General features: G+C 49.2%; 1 protein-coding gene across 1 annotated transcript in view; it reads right to left on the bottom strand.

Annotated features, from left to right (window-relative positions):
* The window catches only part of SYTL3 (synaptotagmin like 3), a 50,464-nt gene extending 28,396 nt beyond the window's left edge, over positions 1-22,068 (bottom strand). The window contains exons 1-4 of the mRNA XM_087817723.1: positions 21,248-22,068; positions 19,324-19,542; positions 13,591-13,655; positions 196-247 (exon numbers count right to left, since the gene is read on the bottom strand). Of these exons, the coding sequence (XP_087673849.1) occupies positions 196-247; positions 13,591-13,655; positions 19,324-19,542; positions 21,248-21,357 (446 nt within the window). The 5' untranslated portion in view covers positions 21,358-22,068. The remainder of the gene's footprint in view (positions 1-195; positions 248-13,590; positions 13,656-19,323; positions 19,543-21,247) is intronic.
* Positions 22,069-22,580: the final 512 nt, after the last annotated feature.

The raw sequence follows: 22,580 nt of genomic DNA, 5'->3' as shown, positions 1-22,580 counted from the left end.
AAATAATATGCTAGTTTCTAGAAGGCTTTTCATAAGAATCTGGAAATATCTCAGAATCTTTTCCAGGTACTTTATTGTTAAAAAAACCCCACCCAGTTACATTCCAAAGCAGTGACTTCTGAAAGTCAAGAAATGTGTAACTTCGTTAGCAGGTGCTTTGTGTTCTAGGGCAGCCTGTCTCTCTACAAAACTCACCTCAGTTTCTGATAAGATTGCAAGAGCTTTGCTCCAGCTGTTTCGCGTCGGCCTGGAGGAGATATCAGCAAAGGTCACTATTAGTAAGAACATTACTCAGCTGTTGCATATACAAAACTAATCAATGGAAATGATTCTTTTTCTAAAGTCACTTCTTATGATTAAAATGTAAGATTTGGGGGGGATACTGATGCTCTAAAATTAGATTGTGGTGATGGCTGCATAACTGTAAATTTACTAAAAAATCATTAGATTATACATTTAAAAAAGGGGAAATGTATGCTATATAACATATATTCCAATAAAGCTATTGTTACACACACCCACACCACACCCACACCCACACAGCTGGGAATGACTGCTTTTATTAAAAGTTGATGTTGGATTAGATTTTCTAAATCTGGAGAATTTGAAAAATAGTTCAGGCTTCCAAGCTTCTATTTGTTCTTTGGAAATATTTTATAATTGAATGACTATATTCCTTTAAGTGTTCTTTGTTATGGAGATCAAATTAATCTTTTCAAAAATGTAATCTACTTATTTCTAGCTATAGAGGCTAATAATTTCCTAAACAAGACGGCATCTAATATAGAGCTCTTTTTGTTTCAAGGAAAGGGGATTTATGATGTATTAAGACCCCAAAATAGAACTCTATGTGTTCAGAGTTCTGTGAACACAGTGTTTCCTGGCCCAGTGCATAGAGGGAGGTCAGCCCCCCCAGCCTGGAGGATGGAAGGCAGAGTCCCCTGCTCAGGGGACTTCCCCAGAGGGTCACGCTGCCGGACACGCAGCCAGAGCCACCCAGTCTGCCATCCCAGGGAGATCTAGCTCCAGTCTTGAACGTTCGGGTGGTTTGAATTCAAAGAAAGGCACGTATGCAAATCCTCTCCGTAAGACAGGAGGAGGGGCAGGGATGATAAGAGAATCAGGATGGGCAGGGAGGCCTCTGGGAGGGGGGGAGACAGTGTCTGATGTTAAGCCAGGAGGCAGCTGACCCCTGACCCCCAGCCGACCCTGAACTGTGCAGCCCTGGGTCAGGGTCCTCCACTGTACACATTTTTCTGGGGTTCACGGTGGTGTTCATCAGATTCTGAAAGGGGTCTGTGACCCCCTCCTCCCCTTTGAAGAAATACTCCCTAAGAGAGCGCTAAACTAGCAACACCAGCTTATAATGGTGGAGCCCACGTCTGCAGAAGCCACCGAAAGAAAAGGTCTAGGCCAGGAGCAAAAAGACAGCCACCTAGCTGCATCATGGTGGCTGTGACAGCAGAAAAAGACGGGCAAGAGGAAGAAAAAGTTAGCAACATTGTGTATCCAGCCTGTCCCGGCAAAAACGCAGAACTCAAGGCACAGTGAGCCGTGAGCCGTGAGCCGTGAGCCCTGAGCCCTCCCTCGGTCGGGCTGTGTCACGGTGCACTGCGGCTACTCTGCCTTCATCATCTTGACCCAGGATTGTTTGTTGCAACAGCGTCCCAGAGGCACAGCCACCGGACTTACAGTCTGACCCCTAGATGTGACACTATCACTCTACCTCCTAAAGTCCTTCAGTGGTTCTCTACTGCCTTCTCCTAAAGTCCCAGCCCTGCACGTTCCTGGGCATCCATACCCCACCTGGGCTCACCTCTCCACCCTGCTCTCCAACACCCTGCAGGCCTTCTCTTTCTGCTCCAGCAGCAGAGTAGCTTCTTATTTCCCTACTTACCCTGGGCCTTGCCTAATTACTTGCCCCCACTTCATCTTGTGCTAATTGCCCCGGCATTTCTATCTCAGGCCCACATCTCCATCTGAATCCTCAGCTTCGCCTCCCTCTGTCACATTTATTCTAACTACCATCCCTGAGGCCCGGAGAAAGCCTGGCTCTCAGCACTGGCGCAAGAACAGCTCTCTGCTGCCCTCTGCTGGCTATTGCAACCTTGGGCCTGTGGGGTGGGGGCACCCTTTCCATAAAGGTCAAATAGAAAACATTTTAGGCCCCTGCCATGCAGGGTCTCTGTCCCAACATTTCTCTCTGCGTGACACTGTTCATGGGAAAAAGGGTGCAGGGCAACTCGGTCAGCAGCCACGTCATGCTGCTCACAGGCGGCTGAGGGGCCACATACCCTCAACTGTGGGGTCTGCGTGGTTAGTTTTCCCTGACCACAAACTTCCCCTCCTACTGTGGGCCCCCAAGCAGCCTTCATAAGGACACCCACACCCAGACAGCAGTGGCGCTAACAGAAAGGCCATTGAGCAGAAGGGTGGCATGGCCCACAGCCAGCTCTCTGCCGGTGCCCACGAAGCAGAGCAGCATCCCCTGTAGGAAACCGGAGCGTGGGGGTGCAGGTGGACCCAGAGCAGAGCACAGTTGTGTCCCCACATGGAGCCTGTGCACGTGGGCCCTTCCTCAGGACGGTTCACGTTCACCCCTGGGAGTCAGTGTAACATACGGATTTTGTTCGAACTACACACTGCATCTTCCAGAAAAATCATCTCAGTAAACACACAACGTAGGATGTTTGATGTGAGCAGCACCCCTGAGATGGGGCTTCCTCGTGCAGGGCCCAGCCTGCACAGCTGTATGCAGCAGTCCTGAGCGGTGGCCCACGCACGAGCTTGAGTGTCCTCCAAACTGCCAGAAACAGGCAAATAAAACCAGGGGTTGGAACGGGCTTTGGACAGTTACAGAGTGTTTTAGGAAAACAACGTCGTTTTACACCAATCTTTGGCTCACATAGGCAAAATGGGAAATCTCTCAAAAAACTTGACCTAAAAATCCCTGGTCATGTAAAGAATCATAGTATCCTGCCATAAATGGGCTCAGACTTGGATTCCAGAGCCTTTCTAGGTATATTTTGATCCTTTGAGAAGTTTCGAGCTTAGGTAGCACGGGGCCCAGATACTAGCCCAGGAAGAAAGGAGAGAAAGTGCACAACTGTGAATGGGCAGCCAATGCCTCCCAGAGCACAAACATCAATAACAGACTTATAGAAAAACAAGCTGGCGGCGCAGGCAGGGAACAGCTGTGCCCGCCGCCTTCCGCAACCACATCAGAATTACAACTAAAACCCAGAACCACTGTCACTCAGAACCTCCTGAAACCCGGCTGAACAGAAGCCCCACAACCAGGGAACTGAAGCAGCACCAAAACGGGGAGGAGGGGCGGAGACGCACGTGGATTGGGGCCGAATCTCGGAGTTGGGGCCGGGGGCCCACATCCAGTGCTGCGGTTGAAACCCGGGAGGGAATCTCAGCGGTGGGGGTTTCCCGGAGGAGGGAGGGAGGGGTCCCAGCCCCACAGCAGGCCCCCAGCCCAGGGCTCCAGGGCCGGGAAGAGATGTCCCCACAACCTCGGGCTGTGAAACCAGCAGGGACTGTCACTGAGGGTCGCAGAGGCTCCGGGAGCCCCAGGCTTTCCTCTCAAAGGGCCCGGCATGGACTCACTCGGACGCTCCCTCTGAGCCCAGCGCCGGGCAGCAGCCTGAAAGGACCCGGGACGCTCGGGGAGGAACTAACCTGCCTGAAATTGGGGTGAGAGCTGGAGGGGCGGCTTCCTCCCAGGCAGAAGGGCTGGCGGAGGCCATGGCTCCTTTGGCAAGTCCTCCCCGCACACAGCCAGCAGGCAGGCGCCATATTTGAGTCCCCAGCACCTGACTCACACCTTTGGCCCCGCCCTGAGATTCCCAGAAGCCCCGCCCCTCCCCACCTGCAGCTCATCCAGGCCATTTCCAGGGGCTTTTCTGTGCAAGTGGCCTCTCGAGCCTCATGCTTGGGATTTTCCTAAAATCTCTCAAACAGGCAGCAGCAGGCCCCATATGGCTTGATAAGCGACCCCAGCCCTGGCACTAGTGGCAGCCTGCACTGGCTCATAGCTTGGCCTCTCCTGTACACCTCCAGCCCAGCACAAGTAGCAACCAACTACGCTTTGCTGTGTAGCTCATGCTGGGTGGCCTTGGGCAAGGCACTGGCACAGGCTGACTTTGCACCTCCCGGGAGGCCTCAGAGACAGTGCACCTGGAAGTCAGACTCGACCACCCTGGCTTACAACCCTCCACATCCACAAGTGACACACTCAAGGGGTGCACCTGGTAAACACCAAAGCTCCACTGAAGTAAATCCTGCTCCATAGGGGTGTCTCCAGCACAGCAGCTCTTTGGCTGTAGTTGCAGCTGGTCCTCACAGCTAATTGGCCTGGGGGTCAGTTCCTCCCAGGGATGCCAACAGCAACCAAGGCTCAACTACAACAGGACAGTGCACACAGCCCATACAGGGGAGCACCTAGAAGGCCCAGCTCAGGTGACGGGGGAGGCTGAGCCACTGGACCCTACAGGACACCTACTACACAAAGCCACTCTACAAATTCCAAGAGACATACCAGCTCTACCTAATACATAGAAACAAACACCAGGAAGCAGCCAAAATGCGGAAGCAAAGAAACATGTCACAAAGGAAAGAACAGAAGAATCTCTAGAAAAGGAACTAAATGAAATAGATCCAAGCAAGCTACTAGATACAGAGTTCAGAATAATGGTTATAAGGATGCTCGAGGATATTAGTAAGAGTATGACAAAAATAATTGAGAAAATTGATGCTACACTAACTGAAATGAAGAATAATTTACAGGGAATCAACGGTAAAGGACACTTAGAATCAAATCAGCAATTTGGAACACGAAGAAACAAAAAACACCCAACCAGAAGAGCAAAAAGAAAAAAGAATCCAGAAATATGAAGATAGCATAAGGAGCCTCTGTGACAACTTCAAGAGGCCCAATATTCGTATTATTGGGGTGCCAGAAGGAGAGGAAAGAGAGCAAGAAATTGAAAACCTACTTGAAAAAATAATTACAGAAAACTTCCCGTACCTGGGGAAAGAAACAGACTTACAAGTCCAGGAAGCACAGAGGGTCCCAAACAAGAAGAACCCAAAGAGGCTCACAGCAAGACACATCATAATTAAAATGCCAAAGGTTAAAGACAAAGAGAGAATCTTAAAAGCAGCAAAAGAAAAGCAGTTAGTTACCTACAAGGGAGCACCCATACGACTGTCAGCTGATTTCTCAACAGAACTTTGCAGGCCAGAAGGGAGGGGCAAGAAATATTCAAAGTGATGAAAAACATGGAACTACAACCAAGATTGCTCTACCCAGCAAAGCTATCATTTAGAACTGAAGGTCAGATAAAGAGCTTCTCAGACAAAGAAAAGCTAAAGGAGTTCATCACCACCAGAATAGCACTACAAGAAATGTTGAAGGGTCTTCTTTAAGAAGAAGCTAATGAACAAAAGAATCTGATGAACTAAATAGATCCAGAGACATTGACGCATGTAACAGACGATCATATTTCAGAGGGAAGAGGAAAGGGGGGTGGAGCGTGGGAAGAGATTAACCAAAGAAGTTATATGCATATATGCATAACCCATGGACACAGACAATGACGGGGTGAAGGCCTGGGGAGGGGGTGGGAGCGAGGTGGAGGGGGTCAATTGGGGGGAAAAAAATGGGACATCTGTAATACTTTCAACAATAAAGATACATTTTAAAAATAAATAACAGACTTATAATCCTGTTGGGGGAAAGCATCTCTCTCTCACCCGCCATCCTTCTGCCACGAGACATTACCCTCTGCCTGGCTGCAAGAGAGGAAAATAATTTCCCCCTTAATTAAGCTCCCCACTCTACCAGCAGATGCTGGGTGGCTTCGTGTAAATGATCATCACCGAGGGCTGGCAGTCACTCCTCCACCAAGTACACTTGAGAATGATGGTAACCAGTCCAGGTTTGTTGAGTAGCTGGGACAATAGGGTATAAACTCCTTTTCAGCACCCCTTGATTTTCTCCAAAAACTGAATGTGGGTTTTAGGAGTTCTCTCTCCTATGGATTCTGGATATTAATCCTTTATCAGATAAATGATTTGCAAATATTTTCTTCCATTCCATGGGTTGCCTTTGTATTGTTGACAGTGTCCTTTGATGCACCAAAGTTTTTCTTTTTTTTTTTTAAATATATCTTTATTGATTTCAGAGAGAGGAAGGGAGAGGAAGAGACAGAGATAGAAACATCAATGATGAGAGAGTCATTCATTGGCTGCCTAGCCCGCAACCCGGGCATGTGCCCTGACCGGGAATCGAACCCCGATCTCCTGGATCCTAGGTCGACGCTCAACTGCTGAGCCATGCCCGGCGGGGCAAAAGTTTTTCATTTTGATGAAGTCCAATTTGTCTGTTTTTTCTTTTGTCCTTGTGTCTTCAGTGTGATGGCTAAAAATCACTCTCAAAGTCAATGTCATCTTTCCTCCCATGTTTTCTTCTCAGAGTTTTATAGTTTTAGGTCTTTGATCCACTTTGAGTTAATTTTTTGTATATGGTGGTAGGCAAGGGTCCAACTTAATTTTTTTACTTAGGGATATGCAGTTTTTCCAGCACCATTTATTGAAAAGACTACCCTTTCCCCATTGAATGATATTAGCACCCTTGTTGAAAATCCTTTGATTGTACAGTACGTGCAAGACTTTTGGGGGGCTCTCTATTCCATTCTGTCGGTCTAGATGTCTGTCTTTTTGCCAGTGCCACACTGGGAGCATTACTCCAGCTCTGTGAGCTTTGAAAGGAAGCAGTATGAGTCCAGCCCTGGCCGGGTGGCTCCATTGGAGCCTTGTGCTGTATCAGAATGTGGCGGGTTCGATTCCCAGTCAGGGCACATACCTAGGTTGTGGGTTCGACCCCTCTCTCTGTGTCTCCGTCTCTTTCTCTGTCTCTCTCTCTCTCTCAAATCAACAAACATATCCTCCCGTGATTAAAAAAAAAAAGTGAGTCCTCCAGCTTTGTTCTTCTTTTTCAAGAAACAAACATGACAACCCAGCTCAAAGCTGGGCAAAGGACTTAGCTCACCAAAGAAGATGAATGACCAATGAGCCCAGGAAAAAATGTGTGACGTCAATGAACCATCAGAGAAATACAAATCAAAGCCACAGTGATACGGCCACTATGGAAAACAGTGTGAAGTTTCCTCAAAAATTAAAAATAGAACTACTATGTGACCCAGCAATCCCACTTCTGGGAAAATATCCGGAGGAGATAAAACCGCTCTCTGAGAGACAGGTGCACCCCCATGTTCGCTGCAGCATCATTCACAACAGCAAGGTGCGGGAACAACCTGCGTGTCTACGGAAAGACCAGCGGCAAAGAGAGCATCATGACTGTTACTCGGCCGCATGAAGAAGGACACTCTGCCGTTTGCGACAACACGGATGCACCTTGAGGGCATTCTGCTAAGTGAAATAAGTCAGACAGAGAAAGACAGACACTGTATGAGCTCACTTATTTGTGGAATCTAAAAACACTGAACTCATAGAAACAGAGAGTAGAATGGTGGCTGCCAGGGCCGAGGAGGGGGGCCACGGGAGGCGTTGGCCAGAGGTTACATACGTTCCGTTATAAGATGAATGAGTTGTAGGATCTAATGTATGGTGACCATGGCAACTGTCGTTAAGGATACTGTATGGTATGCTCAGAAGTTGCTGTGAGAGTAGAGCATAGTGTTCTCACCATAGCAACAGCAACAAAATGGGAATTGTGTGAGCTGAAGGAAGTGCTCACAAACCTGACTGCGGTAAACATTTTGCAATATGCACATGTGCCAAATCAGAAAAACAAAAGAATCCATACACAAAACAGAATAAATGTCAGGTTTGTCAGCCACATGCATGCTGATCGAATGACTAAAAATACCAGGATGAGATGCCATTTCTCACCCACTGGATGGCTATCGTAAGAAACGAAACAAAACAGACGACAGGGTTGGCCAGGATCTGCAGAAACCGGAACCCATGTCCATGGCTAGTGGGAACACCAGGTGGGGCCCTCACAGAAATGGCATGGGGGGGTCCCCAAAATTAAACAGAGAACGACCGTTCGATCCAGCAATTCCATCTCCGGGTATAAGCACAAAGGAATTGAAAGCAGGGACTTGAACCCAAGTTTGTACATCAATGTTCACAGAAGCACCAGTCGCAATCGCCAAAAGGTCAAAATGACACAAGTGTCCGTCGCCAGGAGAATTCATAAACACAATGTGCCTCATACATACTACAGAGAATCATTTGGGCCTGAAAAGGAATGAAATTCTGATTCATGCTACAACATGGGTGGACCTTGTAGATAAGTAAAATGATAACGACACAGAAGGACAAATATATGAGAATTCTACTTACTACTTACATGAGGAACCTGGAGTGATTAAATTCACAGAGACAGGAAATAGAGTGAGGGCCCCAGGGCCTGGGAGGGCAGGGGACGGAGTTGTTGGCTGGGGACAGACTTCAGGTTTGGAAGATGGACAAGTTCTGGAGATGGGTGGTGGGGACGTTTGCCGAACAAAGTGAATGTACTTAAAGCTACTCAAGTGTACTCTTTAAAATGGTTAAAACAGTGCATTTATGTTATGTATATCCTGCCACAGTAAGAAAGTAAACGTGGAGTTCTTAAATTCAGAATGATTTCTTATTTAAGTATATATGTGGTCTTTTTTAAAAAATGTAGTCATATAAAGAGACAGCTTAATATCCAATTGTCAAGATACTCCCTGGAAACTACCTTTATCGGTAATTTGGTCTAAATACATGAACACATGAATTCTTAATTCAGAAATCCTGTTCGGTTCAGTCATATCCCCTTGTTTTCCCAACCTGTTCCTTTAAACGGGAAAAACGATGATGGTGTGAAAAAGTTGCTGCTTTTTATCAGCCGACCACCGAGAGCAGGGAGCAGCGGCGTGTTCTGTGAACGGCCAGGTAGGGGACGGCAGGCTTGCCAGCAACAGTCTCCGCTGAGACCAAGCGCCCACGGACAGGAAGGAGAGAGCATGGCTGTGTTCTAAAAAACTTTAGTTAGGAAAACTGCCCGGCCGGGCGGGGCTCGGCGGTTGAGCGTCGACCTAGGATCCAGGCGATCGGGGTTCGATTCCCGGTCAGGGCACATGCCCAGGCTGTGGGCTCGATCCCCAGCAGGGGTCGTGCAGGAGGCAGCCGAGCAATGACTCATCATTGATGTTTCTATCTCTCTCTCTCCCTCTCCTTTCCTCTCTCTGAAATCAATAAAGAAATATTTTAAAAAGAAAAAGAGAAACAGATGGTGGGCCAAATTTGCAGTGTGCCAAGCCCCAATAAAGCAGGGAGTGTTCAGTAAAATAAAATACTGACTAGGCTAATAATCAGCCCATTTAATCACGGTTCCCCCTCCGGGCGAAACGTAATAGATCAAAACCCCAAAGAAGCAAATGGACAGCAGGGTGTCGTGACACTTCAGGACCAAAGACGCAGGCCGCAGACTGCCTAAGCGGCCTCCTCACTGAGTGGGGCTAAACACGCACAGAGGGCGGTGGGAGGGGTAGAGGCAAAGAAATGAATGGTCTTGGTAGAAATGCTGGGGGTCAGAAAGCATCAGGGAAACTGCAGTCTCCTGTTGAGACAAGTCTAAAATCCTGGGCGGGGGGGGGGGGGGGGGGCATATCCAGCAATGCGATCAGCTGGGAAAGTCACTTCCAGGGCACACACTCCCCTTGGTGGGTTGGTGTTTATCTTGTGTTGCCTCTTAAGGAGAGTGGTGAGAAGACATTCACATACGTGCTGGTTAAATGATGCCACACTTTCTTTAAAGTAAGACAAAAGCATAAACAAAATTGCATCGTCTGGGAAATCCACGCGCTTTTACAGACTCGCGCTCAGGAGAGCAAGCATGCGCACGGGGCAGGCTCGGAGCTGCGCTGAGCGTCCCGGGAGCCCTGTGCCGAGCCCCAGGCACGGGAGGTCCTAGCCGAGTCCTCAGAGCGGACAGGCGATAAAGTCAGGGCCTCGTACTACAGCCACTAACATTTATGGCGCCGGCTTCTTTTAATTCACGGCCCTGAATGTTTAAAGGCCACACAGCCAGTCAGTTGCTGTCCCGATGGCCCTGTGATCAGACAGACCGCATCCAAGGTGCCGTGTAAAAGAATAAAACTCTGAAAGGTCATTGGAAAGGCTAAATCACACGTGCTACGGGAGGAGGCAATACAAGTTATTTTCCTTCGTGATTCTTAGACACGGTATCTCCCTGGTTAGTTACAGAATGGATCACTGCGACCATTGTCAGAGGCTCTGTTAAGGGGCAGCCTTCCCAAATTATTTCATTTCCCCCATTACTAACCCTAAAGTGAAAGCCACAGTAGATTGTTTATATATTACATTTAAGCATTTTAACTTGAAAAAGTATTAGTATTAAAAGTATTAATATTGTCATCTTTCTGCTTTTAAGCTCAAGTACTAAGCAATAAAAATATCATGGCTGCCCTGGCCGGTGTGGCTTAGTGGTTAGAGGGTCAGCCCTTGGACTGAAGGGTCCCGGGTTCGATTCGGGCCAAGGGCATGTACCCCGGTTGCAGGCTCGATCCCCAGCCCCGGCCAGGGAGAGTGCAGGAGGCAACCAATCGATGTGTCTCTCTCACACGATGTTTCTTCCTCTCCCTCTAACTCCCTCTCTCTCTCCCCTTCCTACTCTCTCAAAAACAATGAGAAAAAAAATACCCTTGAGTGAGAAAATGTCACGGTTGTAAAATACAGTATAATATGTGCACAGGAGCCAGAAGAGGGCAGTATCATTATATGCTTAGCAAATACCAAAGGAATTATCATAAAGGTAAGATTTTCAGTGCTTTCTAGTTATCAATGATCTAGAAAATGGCCATTGTAATTGTGTAGTAACTTTGCTGCTTTATCAGTGGTTCTCAGATTTAAAGTGTGTGAAGAATTACTTGGGAACTTGTGAAATATACACTCTTGGGCCCCGCCTGGTCCCACTGAGTCAGGAACTTTGAAGTTAAAATAAGCTGATCCTGGAGCCAGGGTCCCAGAAGCCCCAGTAAAAACCTATGTGGAGACTGTCACGTGCCCGAGGGTGGAGGGGCGGCGGTGACAGTGCCAGAACGCAGGGGGCTGCCCACGTTTGATCTTTCTGATGCACCACAGAGAAACCACAACGACGGCATATAAGGAATCGTTTAAAGACAACAAAGCTAAATGTTGAATTTTAAAATCTTAGAGGGGGCCCGGCCGGGCGTGGCTCAGCGGTTGAGCGTCAACCTAGGATCCAGGCGATCAGGGTTCAATTCCCGGTCAGGGCACATGCCGGGGTTGTGGGCTCCATCAATGATGTTTCTGTCTCTGTCTCTCCCTCTCCTTTCCTCTCTCAGAAATCAATAAAGATATATTTATAAATAAATAAATAAAATCTTAGAGGGGAAAAAAAGAGTCAATAATCAGAAAAAATTTTTTTAAGGAAAGCAGAATATTTAATATACTTTATGTACCATCTCCCTGCAAAATAAAGAATTTGGGTTCAGTTTTCCTGTTTTTCGATCTTTTTAATGGTTGGAAAATTAGCACAACAAGCTGCCACAATTAATATCGATTCTTCTTCCCTGGATTATTACTTATAGCTTGCCTACTTTCAAGGACGTTTTGGGAACATTTCTTTTAAATGCCACATATCCAGTAAGATCATTAAAATAGAGATAAGTAAAAGTGTATTGGCATAATGATGGAATTACTCCAACTGAACTTTAAATTTAGCACTAGGTTTCTGGATGCCAAAAAAAGAAAACAACTCTAACTTTTCATTTTTAGGGGCCCACTAGGTGCTAAGTCTGACAACGGAAACTACCACATAGAACAGTACATTTTATCTCCAAACAGCCCTATCCTTACTTTTATATTCACTTACTCCTTTACGCATAGTTCCTACCCTCCCAGAACTGAGAATCTGGTTAGGACAGATGGCCAAGGGTTGCAGGTAACAGGGGAGCATTAGTGTGGTAGCCACGCGACCGAGACCCCTGGAGCTTGGGGCTCGGGTACAAGGCGAGTGGTGTCGGGAAGCTGTGCAAATGAATGGCCCTGGGTTATAAACCAGGGGGTAAGGGGCTCGTTATGTAACAAATGGTACTGGGGAAACTGATTGAGAGGAAAAAATAAAGTTAGATCAGGCCGCTCCCTCCCTCCTTTTCTGAAGATCAATGGAAAAAATACCCTTAGGTGAAAATTAACAACAAAAAAGCTACTACTTGGAACAGGAAAACACTGGAGCTGTTACAATGGTTTGTGGCCCATCCAAGGATGTGCAATACACCTGGGATGTTACACTTCCCTGGACAGGTAGTATTTTAAAAACTAGTATAAGCAGCGCTGCCTGGGGCCAGGAGACAGGATGGGAACAGAAAAGGGTTGAGAACCACCGGTCTAGATGGACTCGGACACTCGCCGCATGCATTTTCTTGGGCACTCCAGTGGGTAGTATATTTTCCTCCCAATTTCTAATAAACTCGGCAGAAACACCCTTTTGTCTTGTGTAAGAAGAGTCAGGAATGGGATCCAGGGGAGTTCCACTCCGACCGACACGAACCCCGCGCAGCGCCTTTTATAAGAGCTGAGCATCGACGCTCCAGCCCCTGCTGCCTTTGCCTGACGACACATTCTGGTTGATGCTAAATAGCTAATTTCTCTACCTCAAACCATCACTTTTTCCAGGAAAAAAAAAAGTGTTCCCAGCAACCCATTCCCTCTAGGTCACTGCCGACTCCCTTGGGTGCCATCTCCACTGTGACACCTCGCAGAGGAGGGGGCTACCCACCCAGTCACCACTGCACGCGGATGTGATGCGCGGAGCACGCTGGCCCCACTGTACGTGGATGACGTGTGGGTGTCTTTGTGTGATAAGTTACTCCCCTATCTGCACCCCTCACATCTGACACGGAGCTTCCGTAACCAAAGCAGTTAGCTCTGGCCATGGATTCGGGTCCCAGCTACTGATCACCCCGTTACATCAACTGCGCGGCTTTTATAAGAGGTTCCTGGTACACAGACCAAATACACCCTCCCCCTGCCTTAGTCGTGACATGTGACTTCACGACCATCAACGTCAGCTCAACTCTAAGCTACCCACGCGTGTGCTCTTCGGTTATTCACGCAATCGTTCTGCTCAAGCATCCTGAACGAGGTTTGTGCTTGGGCGGTGAGGAGCTGCGGGGGTTTCAAGGCACAGGTTCTGCTTGTGGGGAGACAGAGGGCAAGGACCTAATCAAGGCCCTTCAGCAATGCTGGGGACGCGCAGACCAGAGCCACTGGTGTTTGCGGGGGCGGGAGACATCACTCCCAGGAGCCGGCATCAGGGAAACTTCAGGGACATGGGGGTCACGCAGCCCAAGGTGAGGGACAGTAGGGGCTGGGGGCAGATGCAGGAAACTGTGAGCAAGCAGGTCAGAGGGACGGGAGGTGGAGGGTCACCTCCCTCGCCCTATAAAGTTGTTTGTATTCAAGGGTCTTGAACCAAATATTTCAAAACTAGGAATGTGTCGTTTTTAATTTAGTAAAGATTTTAAGAGCACTTACCTTCAGTTGGAAATTTCTTGGCTCGTTCCTCAAAGAACCAGTCTCCGCTTTTTATTCTCACATTTCTGAAAGACAAGCAGAAAGGAAGCATCACGAGGGGTGTGAACAGTGCTGCGTTGGGCCTGTTACAGGTAGGGGGAGAGCGTCACGAGATGCTAGTCTAGCAAAGGACCTCAGAGTTCAGATTTCTGGCCCAACCCCTAAGATCTCCCAGAGAGGTTCAGTGGTTTGCTTAGCAGGAGAGTGGGGAGTCTCTGCCTGGGTATATTTTACCTTCTATGTAATATGTACATGTAACATAAACACTTAACCTATGCACGTGCCCAACACATGGTAGGTATTTCCTGTTTTCTGAATAAATTTACAAGGGGAAACAAGATTGCCATCAAAATCATCAATTTAATCGCGTATACAGTTGTTGCATTATAAAGTTGTACACCTGAAATTTATATAACGTTGTTGACCAAAGTTGCCCCAATAAATTTACTTTTAAAAAAAGAAAAGATAATAATTGATCATGTTTACGGTGGGAAGCAATGCATGGAGGGTAAGCTGCAAAAAAATCCAGTGCTGCCTATCTGCTAGGAGAAAGATCATCCGAAGATCATCCTTTGCCTAGTTCAGGGTGAGCTTGAGTTAACCACAACATTTACCGAGAGGCAACAGAGAAGGTTCCTGGGAGGACCTGACGTCCGGGAAATGGGGTCACTGTGCTTCGACGGCGATCTGGGAACCTGGGTCCTGGTGGGCCACCTGAGACACGGGGGAGGGGCTCCTGGGCCAGCCGGTCTGGCAGGTGCTCCCTAGGGCTGCATCTCCTCCCGTCTCAGTCACATGGAGAACAGCACGGGGAGCATTTTTTGTGCTCACTGCATGAAACACACGTCCTAAGTGTCTTTTACTCTTGAAAGTTTTCAAATTTCTGGAGAAAACACCCTCAGCCTCAAAGAGCCCGGAAAGGTAGAACTACTCATATCCTTTGTGGATGTAAAAAGGCAAATGCACAGAAGTTATAAATTGTCCACATCCTTAAACCAATGTGCCACAAAACTCATCGATTCCTTGGTTATTTAAGAAACACTAAAACTTCAACTTATGGCCACATCTCTTCTATAAAGTATTTACTGAAAGTAGTTCTCCATTTGATTCTTTTAAGCGATACATGACCTCAAGTGGATGTTTTGTTTTTTTAAGTCTTCATCCGAGGATATTTTTTCCACTGCTTTTCAGAGAGTGGGGGAGAAAGAGAGCCAGAAACATCGATGTGAGAGAGACACATCAATTGATTGCTTCCTGCATGTACCGGGACAAGGGCCGGGACTGAGCCTGCAACCAAGGTACGTGCCCTTGACTAGAACTGAACCTCAGACCCTTCCGTCCTCATGCCAACAGTCTAACCACTGAGCCAAACCAGCTAGGGCTCAAGTGGATTTTTAAAGTTAATGCTTATAAATGCCGCTACTTATGGTCTGAGACAGAGGGGAGCAGACCTTGCATGTCTCTCTCCTCGTAGGGCCACACAGGGCACCCTGACTCACAGTGACCAGAGGGGGCAGTTCTCATTTCCTCCCAGATATTAATCAGAATCTGACTGTGAAAGCTTCTTGGAACAGCTTCTGAGCCCAGGAAGAGGTTAATGCTTTTTATGTTTCTCACACAGAATCATGACTTGCTTCCTTAAGACTTTTCAAATCAATCAGTACGTCCTGAAAAGCGAGAACTAGGGTGGTCGAGAGAGCAGAAGACAGAGAGAGTCAGGAGACCCGAGTTCTTTGGGGGTCTGACGTTTCCACTAACTGCATGAGGGTGGCCGTAGCTGGAACCAGCAAGCGCTGGTGCACAGATGCTCTCAACAAACTCCTGGGGGCGCCAGCATCCCCTTTCCCAGCCTGGAGCTCCACTGTGCTGCCTCTGCAGGAGCAAACGAGAACCCGCTGCTGTAAAGCACCATGCAAATTCCAGCCACAAAGGTTCCACAGCACGATGAGGGGGTGACCCCGAAACACAGGCTGACCTCATGACCGCCAGCAGCAGTGAGCCCAGCAGGCCTGCGGACGCGTTTTACTTGGCGTCCAGGCTGCTCACATCTGAAAGTGGCTAAGCTGTCCTGCTCCAGAGATGTCAGCATGCTGTCCCCGGAGAGGCTCGAGGTGTTTTCCACCATTCAACAGGCAGAAGTGGAAAAGTGAGCTGTGCAGTCAGGATTCCTCGAATGGCTAAAGCAGGCATTTCTCGCGTGGCTCTGCTCTCTGACCAGCGCCCGGATGGCAAAGAAGCCCCCACAGCCCCGGGGCTCGTCAGGCCAGCAAGCTGCAGAAACTCCCAGTGAAGAAGCCGCATACTGTGAAACTGAGGTCCACCTCCCTGCTTCGTGCCAGCTTGTCCCACCGCCAGGTGGTCACCAGCTAAAATGGTCCTATGCATGCATCCTGTTGAAAACTGTCTTACTTCGAATAATCTTGCATCTAAGATAGTCTACTTACAAAGCAAAACAGGGAGGTTTTTTTTGCAGCAGCCCAGTTGATCTGATTTCAGTGTCCTCACAGGAAAAAAGGCTGATCGTGGTGATTAAATCCTAGGTGACTGGGAGGGAGGCAGAACAGCAAGATGAAGATAAAGAGAAGACTTTATCAAGCTGCTGCCACCAGTTTGTGCAAAACATTGAAAACTCGCCTGTACTTGACCTCAGAGAGGAGGCAGGTCCCCTCCAGGTCCTATTAGGTGCTGTACTCACAGCCCCAAGCACCGTGGAGGCCCGTGGCCAGGGCCAGTGAATACATGCTAGTTGGTGAATGAATGGCCCCCCGGTCTGCAGGGAGCACCCTGAGGCTCGGAGGGATGAGGCGGGGCCAGCACAGGTGCAGCCGCGTGACCGTGCACCGGGGTCTAACGTGCGTAAGGCCCACTGACCGTGTTGGGCGGCTCACACACTCAGGCCCCAGCAGCAACAGTAAGTGAGGAGAGTGGGTGTGTGTGAGACAATAGGGAAGGGGGGGCACTGTGACAAACTGGAGAACCCAGGCCCTGTTTTAAGGCACTAAGATTATAAATATCAGACACTGCACAGGCTGAAGAAACACGGCACTGTCTCAGCCTGCTGGTCACAAATGTGTGACTCCCTCTCTTTTACGCCCCATAACTGCCTTCCACACCCCTTTGCTGAACTGTCTGGCCCGTCTTCCATCTCTACAGCCACCAGCCTCATCACCTCGCGTCTGGTTTCACATAAAGACGGCCACATGGCTTGTTGCCTTAGCTTCCCCCTCCTGAGTCTGCCCTGCCCAAGAGCTGACTTCTGAGTGGTTTTCTCTTGGCAAAGCGCGTATGTCCCAGATCCAAACTCTTCTGAGTGGTTTTGGAAGCTCTGCCCTCATGAGGAGTCTCCCGCAGATAGAAAAGGGCAGAAGTCAAGAGGGGATGGGACTCAGGAGGCCCGGGTTCTAGTCTTACTGACCTCATGGCCTTGGGCTCTCTGGTGTTTCCAAGCCTCCGTTTCCTCACCCATAAAATGAGGATATTAGTAGTGGCTGCCCCATAAGGCTACCTAAAGGTGTGAATAAGACATTCGGTGTAAAGGAATGCTGAGCACGTGGTGAGTGGTCATCGCTCATTCCCATGCTGTTTCCTTTCCCTGACAGCGTCGGTCCCCATCTCTGATCCTGACCCTCTTCTAGAAACGCTCCAACCACGGATGCTCTGGAGAGTCACCTTGAGAAAACCTGCCCTGAAGGTGGAATCCTCAGCTGTTTTCTGGACCTCAGCACAAGGCCAAGGCCAGCACAAGCCTCTACATGGGCTGCAGCAATGTGTGCATTGGATTTGCCTTTATTAAAATTTTTTTTATTGCTATCCTAGAGCTTCTCCTTTCTTGGTTCTAAAACCTGTTTCCCTCTCCTGCCCCCACAGACCCACCTGTTCTTGAGGAAGAAGCGGGCAGAGGAGAAAGACTGGGCTCAACACCTTTCTGCGGGTCCCAGCTCAGTTACGAATGTCAAATGTTCTAAAGTTTTACCAAGGCTTCTCCTTGGCCCTAAAATAAGACGGCAGAGCCCTGGCCAGTGTGCTCGGTGGTTAGAGCACCGTCCTGTGCACGGAAGGGTTTCGGGTTCTATTTCCAGTCAGGGCAACATGCCCGGGTTGCGGGTTGAGGCAACTGATGGATGTTCCTCTCTTTCTCTCCCTCTCCCTTCCTCTCTCTCTGGAATCGATGAAGAGCATGTCCTCCTGTGGGGATTTAAAAAAATAAAATAGGACAGAGCCCAGAGTGGACTGACTGGACTGAGGATCAGAGGCTGCGAGGAAAGCGAGCAAAGGGGAAGGGGGAAGAGAGCGCAGGTTGTCAGAAATTATTTCGCTCTCCCCTCACGATTTCCTGTGTCGGTTTGAACAGGGTAATGCAATTATCTTATATTTTAGAAAACATCCTTATTTCAAAATAAGGAAGAGGGTTTATAGAAATCACACTCGGGGACCTCAGAGGGCGAGGTTTCCACACCGGGGCCCGACGCTTTCAACACGCCAGCACCCCCGAGGTTGCCTCAGCCCGGTCCTCCGGTTTTGATTTTTTGCTTATAGTTTAACTGTTAGGAGAAAAATGCTGAAGAATTTAATTCCTTACCAAGCACTGTTTATCATTAGGCTTCAACTATACATAACTATACATGGCCGATTAAAACGAGGGGGGGGGAGCCTTAGGTCTTTGGAGATGATGTGGCATTGCCCCCGGCAGCGTGGTGGCCCTTGGCGCTCCTCCCCAGCTGGGAGAAGCCTGAGGGTTTGGCTCCCACGCACCAAAGACGCCCGGGGTGGGGCCCGTCTGACAGGTGCCGGTGCTGGAGAAGCGGGAGGCGCGCCGCGCAGGGCCAAGGAAATGGTGCTGGACAGCTTCCCTTTTCTCTGGGTGGCGACTGAAATGCATCGGACCTTGGGAAGGGACTGGAAATTGAAGGAGATTAATGTCGGGCGCTCAGTGAACACAGTCCTCCTAGTGACGGGCAGAGAAAGTCCAGCGGCCGTGTTCGCACTACGTGAGTGCCCCCGGCGACCTCTGTCCCGGGCACTCTCGCCTCCGTGGCAGCCCCTAGAAGTTCACTTTCAGATCCCAGGCCCTGGGCTGCCCTCCCGGGTCACAGCAGACGAGCGCTGCGCGCCTCTCACAGGCCCCTGCCGGCCTGGAGCGCGCCGGCCCGACACCCGGGAACGCTCTCCACGGGTGTCCAGGACCGGCGGCCAGCCCAGTCTTGCTGTGAACAGTGAAGCCCAAGCCCAACCTGTTCTTTACCATTTTCAAAATGGGTAGTTCAAAAAGACCAATTTCATGTTAAAAGTTTTTTAAAACCTCATACCACCAAAAAAATTAAAATAAATGTAGCTTCAGTCTATGACTAATAGAAAGCATACCCATTTCATTTCTTTTTAAATCCTCACCAGAGGATATGTTTTTAGTGATTTTAGAGAGAGAGGAAGGAAAAGAGAGAGAAACATCAATGGGCTGCCTCCTGTACTTGCCCCGACCAGGGATCAAACCTGCAACCTAGGTATGTGCCCCGACAGGGAATCGAACCCGCCATCTGTGGGTGCACGAGATGACACTCCAACCAACCGAGCCACACCGGCCAGGGCACTGAATTACAGTGACCTCCAAGGTCACTCCGTGGAAGGCGCTCTGTGAACATTTACTACTGAACTTGGGGGTTGTCTGGGACCCCCTCCCAGGACTCCTGCCATCCTCACCTGCCCTCGTAGCACACGGTGCACCTCCAGAGGCGGGTCCTGCTCAGGAACACGCGGCACCCGGAGCACACGCAGTGGCTGCAGCCCTGGCACACGGCGCCTCGGTTCAGCAGCAGCCCCAGGACGCGCTGGCAGCGGGCACACGACTTTTCTTTGTACTCCTGGCCCACGCTCTTCCCGCCTTTCCACCGCAGATGCTGCAGGTGGGCCTTCAGTTTCCTGTGGCCCAGAGAGTTAAATAAGACCCAACAGAGCAGGAGGGCGGAGGCTAGACACCCTCCTCTGCCTCCAGGGCCCCACCAGTACCGCAAGGCAGGAGAGAAGGGGCTTCTCCACCAACAACCCTGGGCTCCGCCCTGGCCGATTGTGAGGCTCAGAGGTTTTCTCAGCTGTGAAACAGGGGTGAGAAAACCCTACCTCCGGGGTTGCTGTGAGGATTAAAAGGCAAAGCATAAACAAGAGGCCAGCACAGAGGAGGCAGCTGCTGATTTGTTCTGGGTTCATCCCTTCATGCCTAAAGGGCATTTAGTGGTAGGTAAGAACAGTGAAAGGAGAGCGGAAAAACACACAGAAAATAGCATGAATTCTAATATGCAAGGCACGAAAAGATCTATAAATAGTCAGCATGCATGCCTGCTTCTGTCACTAGTTACCTAATGAAATTACTTAACTGATGCTGTGCTACTGTTTGTTTATGGGTGGTCAGTACACTCCCAACCCCCTTCCCCCTAGAAAACAGCCCTAGTGCCAAGGGATATCACATTGGACCCCAAAGACGTGTCATTGACCAGGACACTCTTTTTGAAATCTCTGTAGCTGCTTTTAGAAGAGAGAAGACAATTCCAAGAAACGAGCTTACACTCCACTTTCAGGATTTGCCTAGAATCAGTACCCTCAGGATCAGAACTTCCTTCCCGCAGTGTCCAGGTTGTTTGTCGAGACCCAAAGCGATGTTCTAAACACCGAGAGATCTCTAATCACCAAAGAACCTCCCACTGTGCTCGGCGTGTTAACATTTCTTAGTGGAAGGAAGTGGAAGTCCGTTTTGAGAGTTTGGGGAAAACAGGTGAAAACAGAAAAGAACACTGTACCTTCCAGCTGACCAGGAGATTTCCCTCCCTCTTCAAGCATGTGTTTGTCCAAAAGTTTATTTTATACCCATGTTTTTCTTGGCAGACTCTGAAAGAGTTGCCATTAAAAACAAACCCAAACTCAAAGCCTATTCCATTACTTCCTTCCGAGACCTCACCTCCTCCACCAACACTGACAAAGGGCACCAACATGTAGGTAAATCTACTGATCTATTTGAAGGTGGGTCTTGACAACTGACAATGGGCACTGTTTGGAACAGCCCGGCCCTCTTATTGAATTTAACTAACGGCAAACAGCCCACAAGGAAAGATACTCCCTGTAGACAAACGGGAGCAGGCCGAGCAGGTTCCCGAGCAGGAGCAGGTTCGTGTGTCACAGGCCCCAGCGTGGAAGCCAAAGCGAGCCAAGGAGAGCGAGCGAGACAGGACCGCGTTCCAGCAGGCGTGCTGTTTCTAAGCTGCCTTCTCTGCTTTTCCTTGTGGCCTCAGGTACCACCAAGAATGATCTAGGAAAACCTTTAACCAGAGGCGTCGCCTCTGGAGGGGGAGGGGGGAAGCCTGTCAGCTTCCCTAGAGTGATTCCTGTAAAGCAGGCAAATTTATCACAAAAAAAGGCACCTTTTTAACCAGAGCAGCCTCCCCTGTCCCCTACCACTTGGAAGGTGAGCTAGACAGCACAGGTGATCTCCACCCACCCACCCACCGCCCATCTGGGGACACTTGTCAGACCAGCAGCTGAGGAGCAAGCCGGGAGCCATATGCCAAGTTCAGAGGAGCAGGCTCGCAGCAGAAAAGCCAGACACCAAGGCCGGCACCCATCGAGCGCCACATACCGTATCCTTTCCTCCTCGACATCCTGCATGGCCCGGTCTCGGTACAGGACCTGGAGGACCGCCTCCCGCTCTAATTCCTGCAGGGAATTCAGGTTGACTTCCTGGGCCATTTCTCTGTCGCTTCTTAGACCCCAGGCGGCATTTCACTCCATGACAGAGCCTGTCCTGCGGATGAGCCGAGCCCAGCAGCCCTACCCTCTTAAAAGCGCTCCTGCTCCTAGTTCATTGGCAGCTGTGTTGCTCGTGGCTCTTCTGTCCCCTTTCTCACTGTGTCACACTCCTCCTGATGAGAAAGCCGGAGAGGCTGTCCCTCTGCTGGAGTCGTGGCTCCCGGAGCCTCGTGCCACCCAGGGAGCGCGCTCACTGGGTCCTGCTGCAGCCGCTGACATCCGTCTGAGACAAAAGCATATCTTTTTCTGAGGTTTTGCCAGAGAATGTTCTAAACTCTACACGAATCCACGCAGATAATTTCTGCGAAGCAGAAGTAATCCCCAATCGGAGGGGACTTATGAATAGCACAGGGAGAGTATCAGTAACTTGTAGGAGCTAACAGTCCCCTTCGAAGGTTCTCAGATTGCCAGGAATGGCAATGAAAAGCCCTGTCAGCTCAACGCCCGCCCTGGAAAACACAACAAACAGGGTGTCAGAGCTCCTGGCCGGAGTGTCTCCCAGCACTGCTTCAGAAAAGACAACACGTTCTGCACACAGAGTTCTGCATTTTCTCCCATGGTGATATTGCAAGATTTTAAATTTTACTAAATTGGTCTTCTCCTCTTTCTAAAAGCCTCAAACGCCCAAGCATGACTTTTCTAGTCTGAATTCCACGTCTTCAGTGACTGGAGGGATAAAGATCTGTGTTTAACACACACACTCCTGCCCAGCCGGGCGTGGCTCAGCAGATGAGCACTGACCTCGGATCCAGGAGATCGAGGTTCGATTCCCGGTCAGGGCACATGCCCGGGTTGTGGCCTCGACCAATGACTCTCTCATCATTGATGTTTCTATCTCTCTCTCTCTCCCTCTCCCTTCCTCTCTCTGAAATCAATAAAGATATATTTAAAAAAAAAAAAAACAAAAAAACAAAACACACACACATACTCCTCATTGAAAACCCATTAGCAGAACAATGTGCTCAATTGCTAGCTATTACTTTTACAATTAACTTCAAAATTAAAAAAAAAAAAAAGTAACCAATTCAGGAGGTCTAAAGGGGCCTCAGTTCATCTTCATGAATAGTCAGCGGTCTCCCCGGGTGGCTGTCCTGGGCATGGGTCTGGTTCTGTCTATGCTGGTTCAAAGCTTCTGTCCTCAATTTTCCTACTTCTTTTTCCCA

This window comes from Miniopterus natalensis, chromosome 5, assembly GCF_054644295.1.
Source record: "Miniopterus natalensis isolate mMinNat1 chromosome 5, mMinNat1.hap1, whole genome shotgun sequence".
In the NCBI taxonomy this organism is placed as follows: domain Eukaryota; kingdom Metazoa; phylum Chordata; class Mammalia; order Chiroptera; family Miniopteridae; genus Miniopterus; species Miniopterus natalensis.
This window is presented reverse-complemented; position numbering and strand designations above follow the sequence as displayed.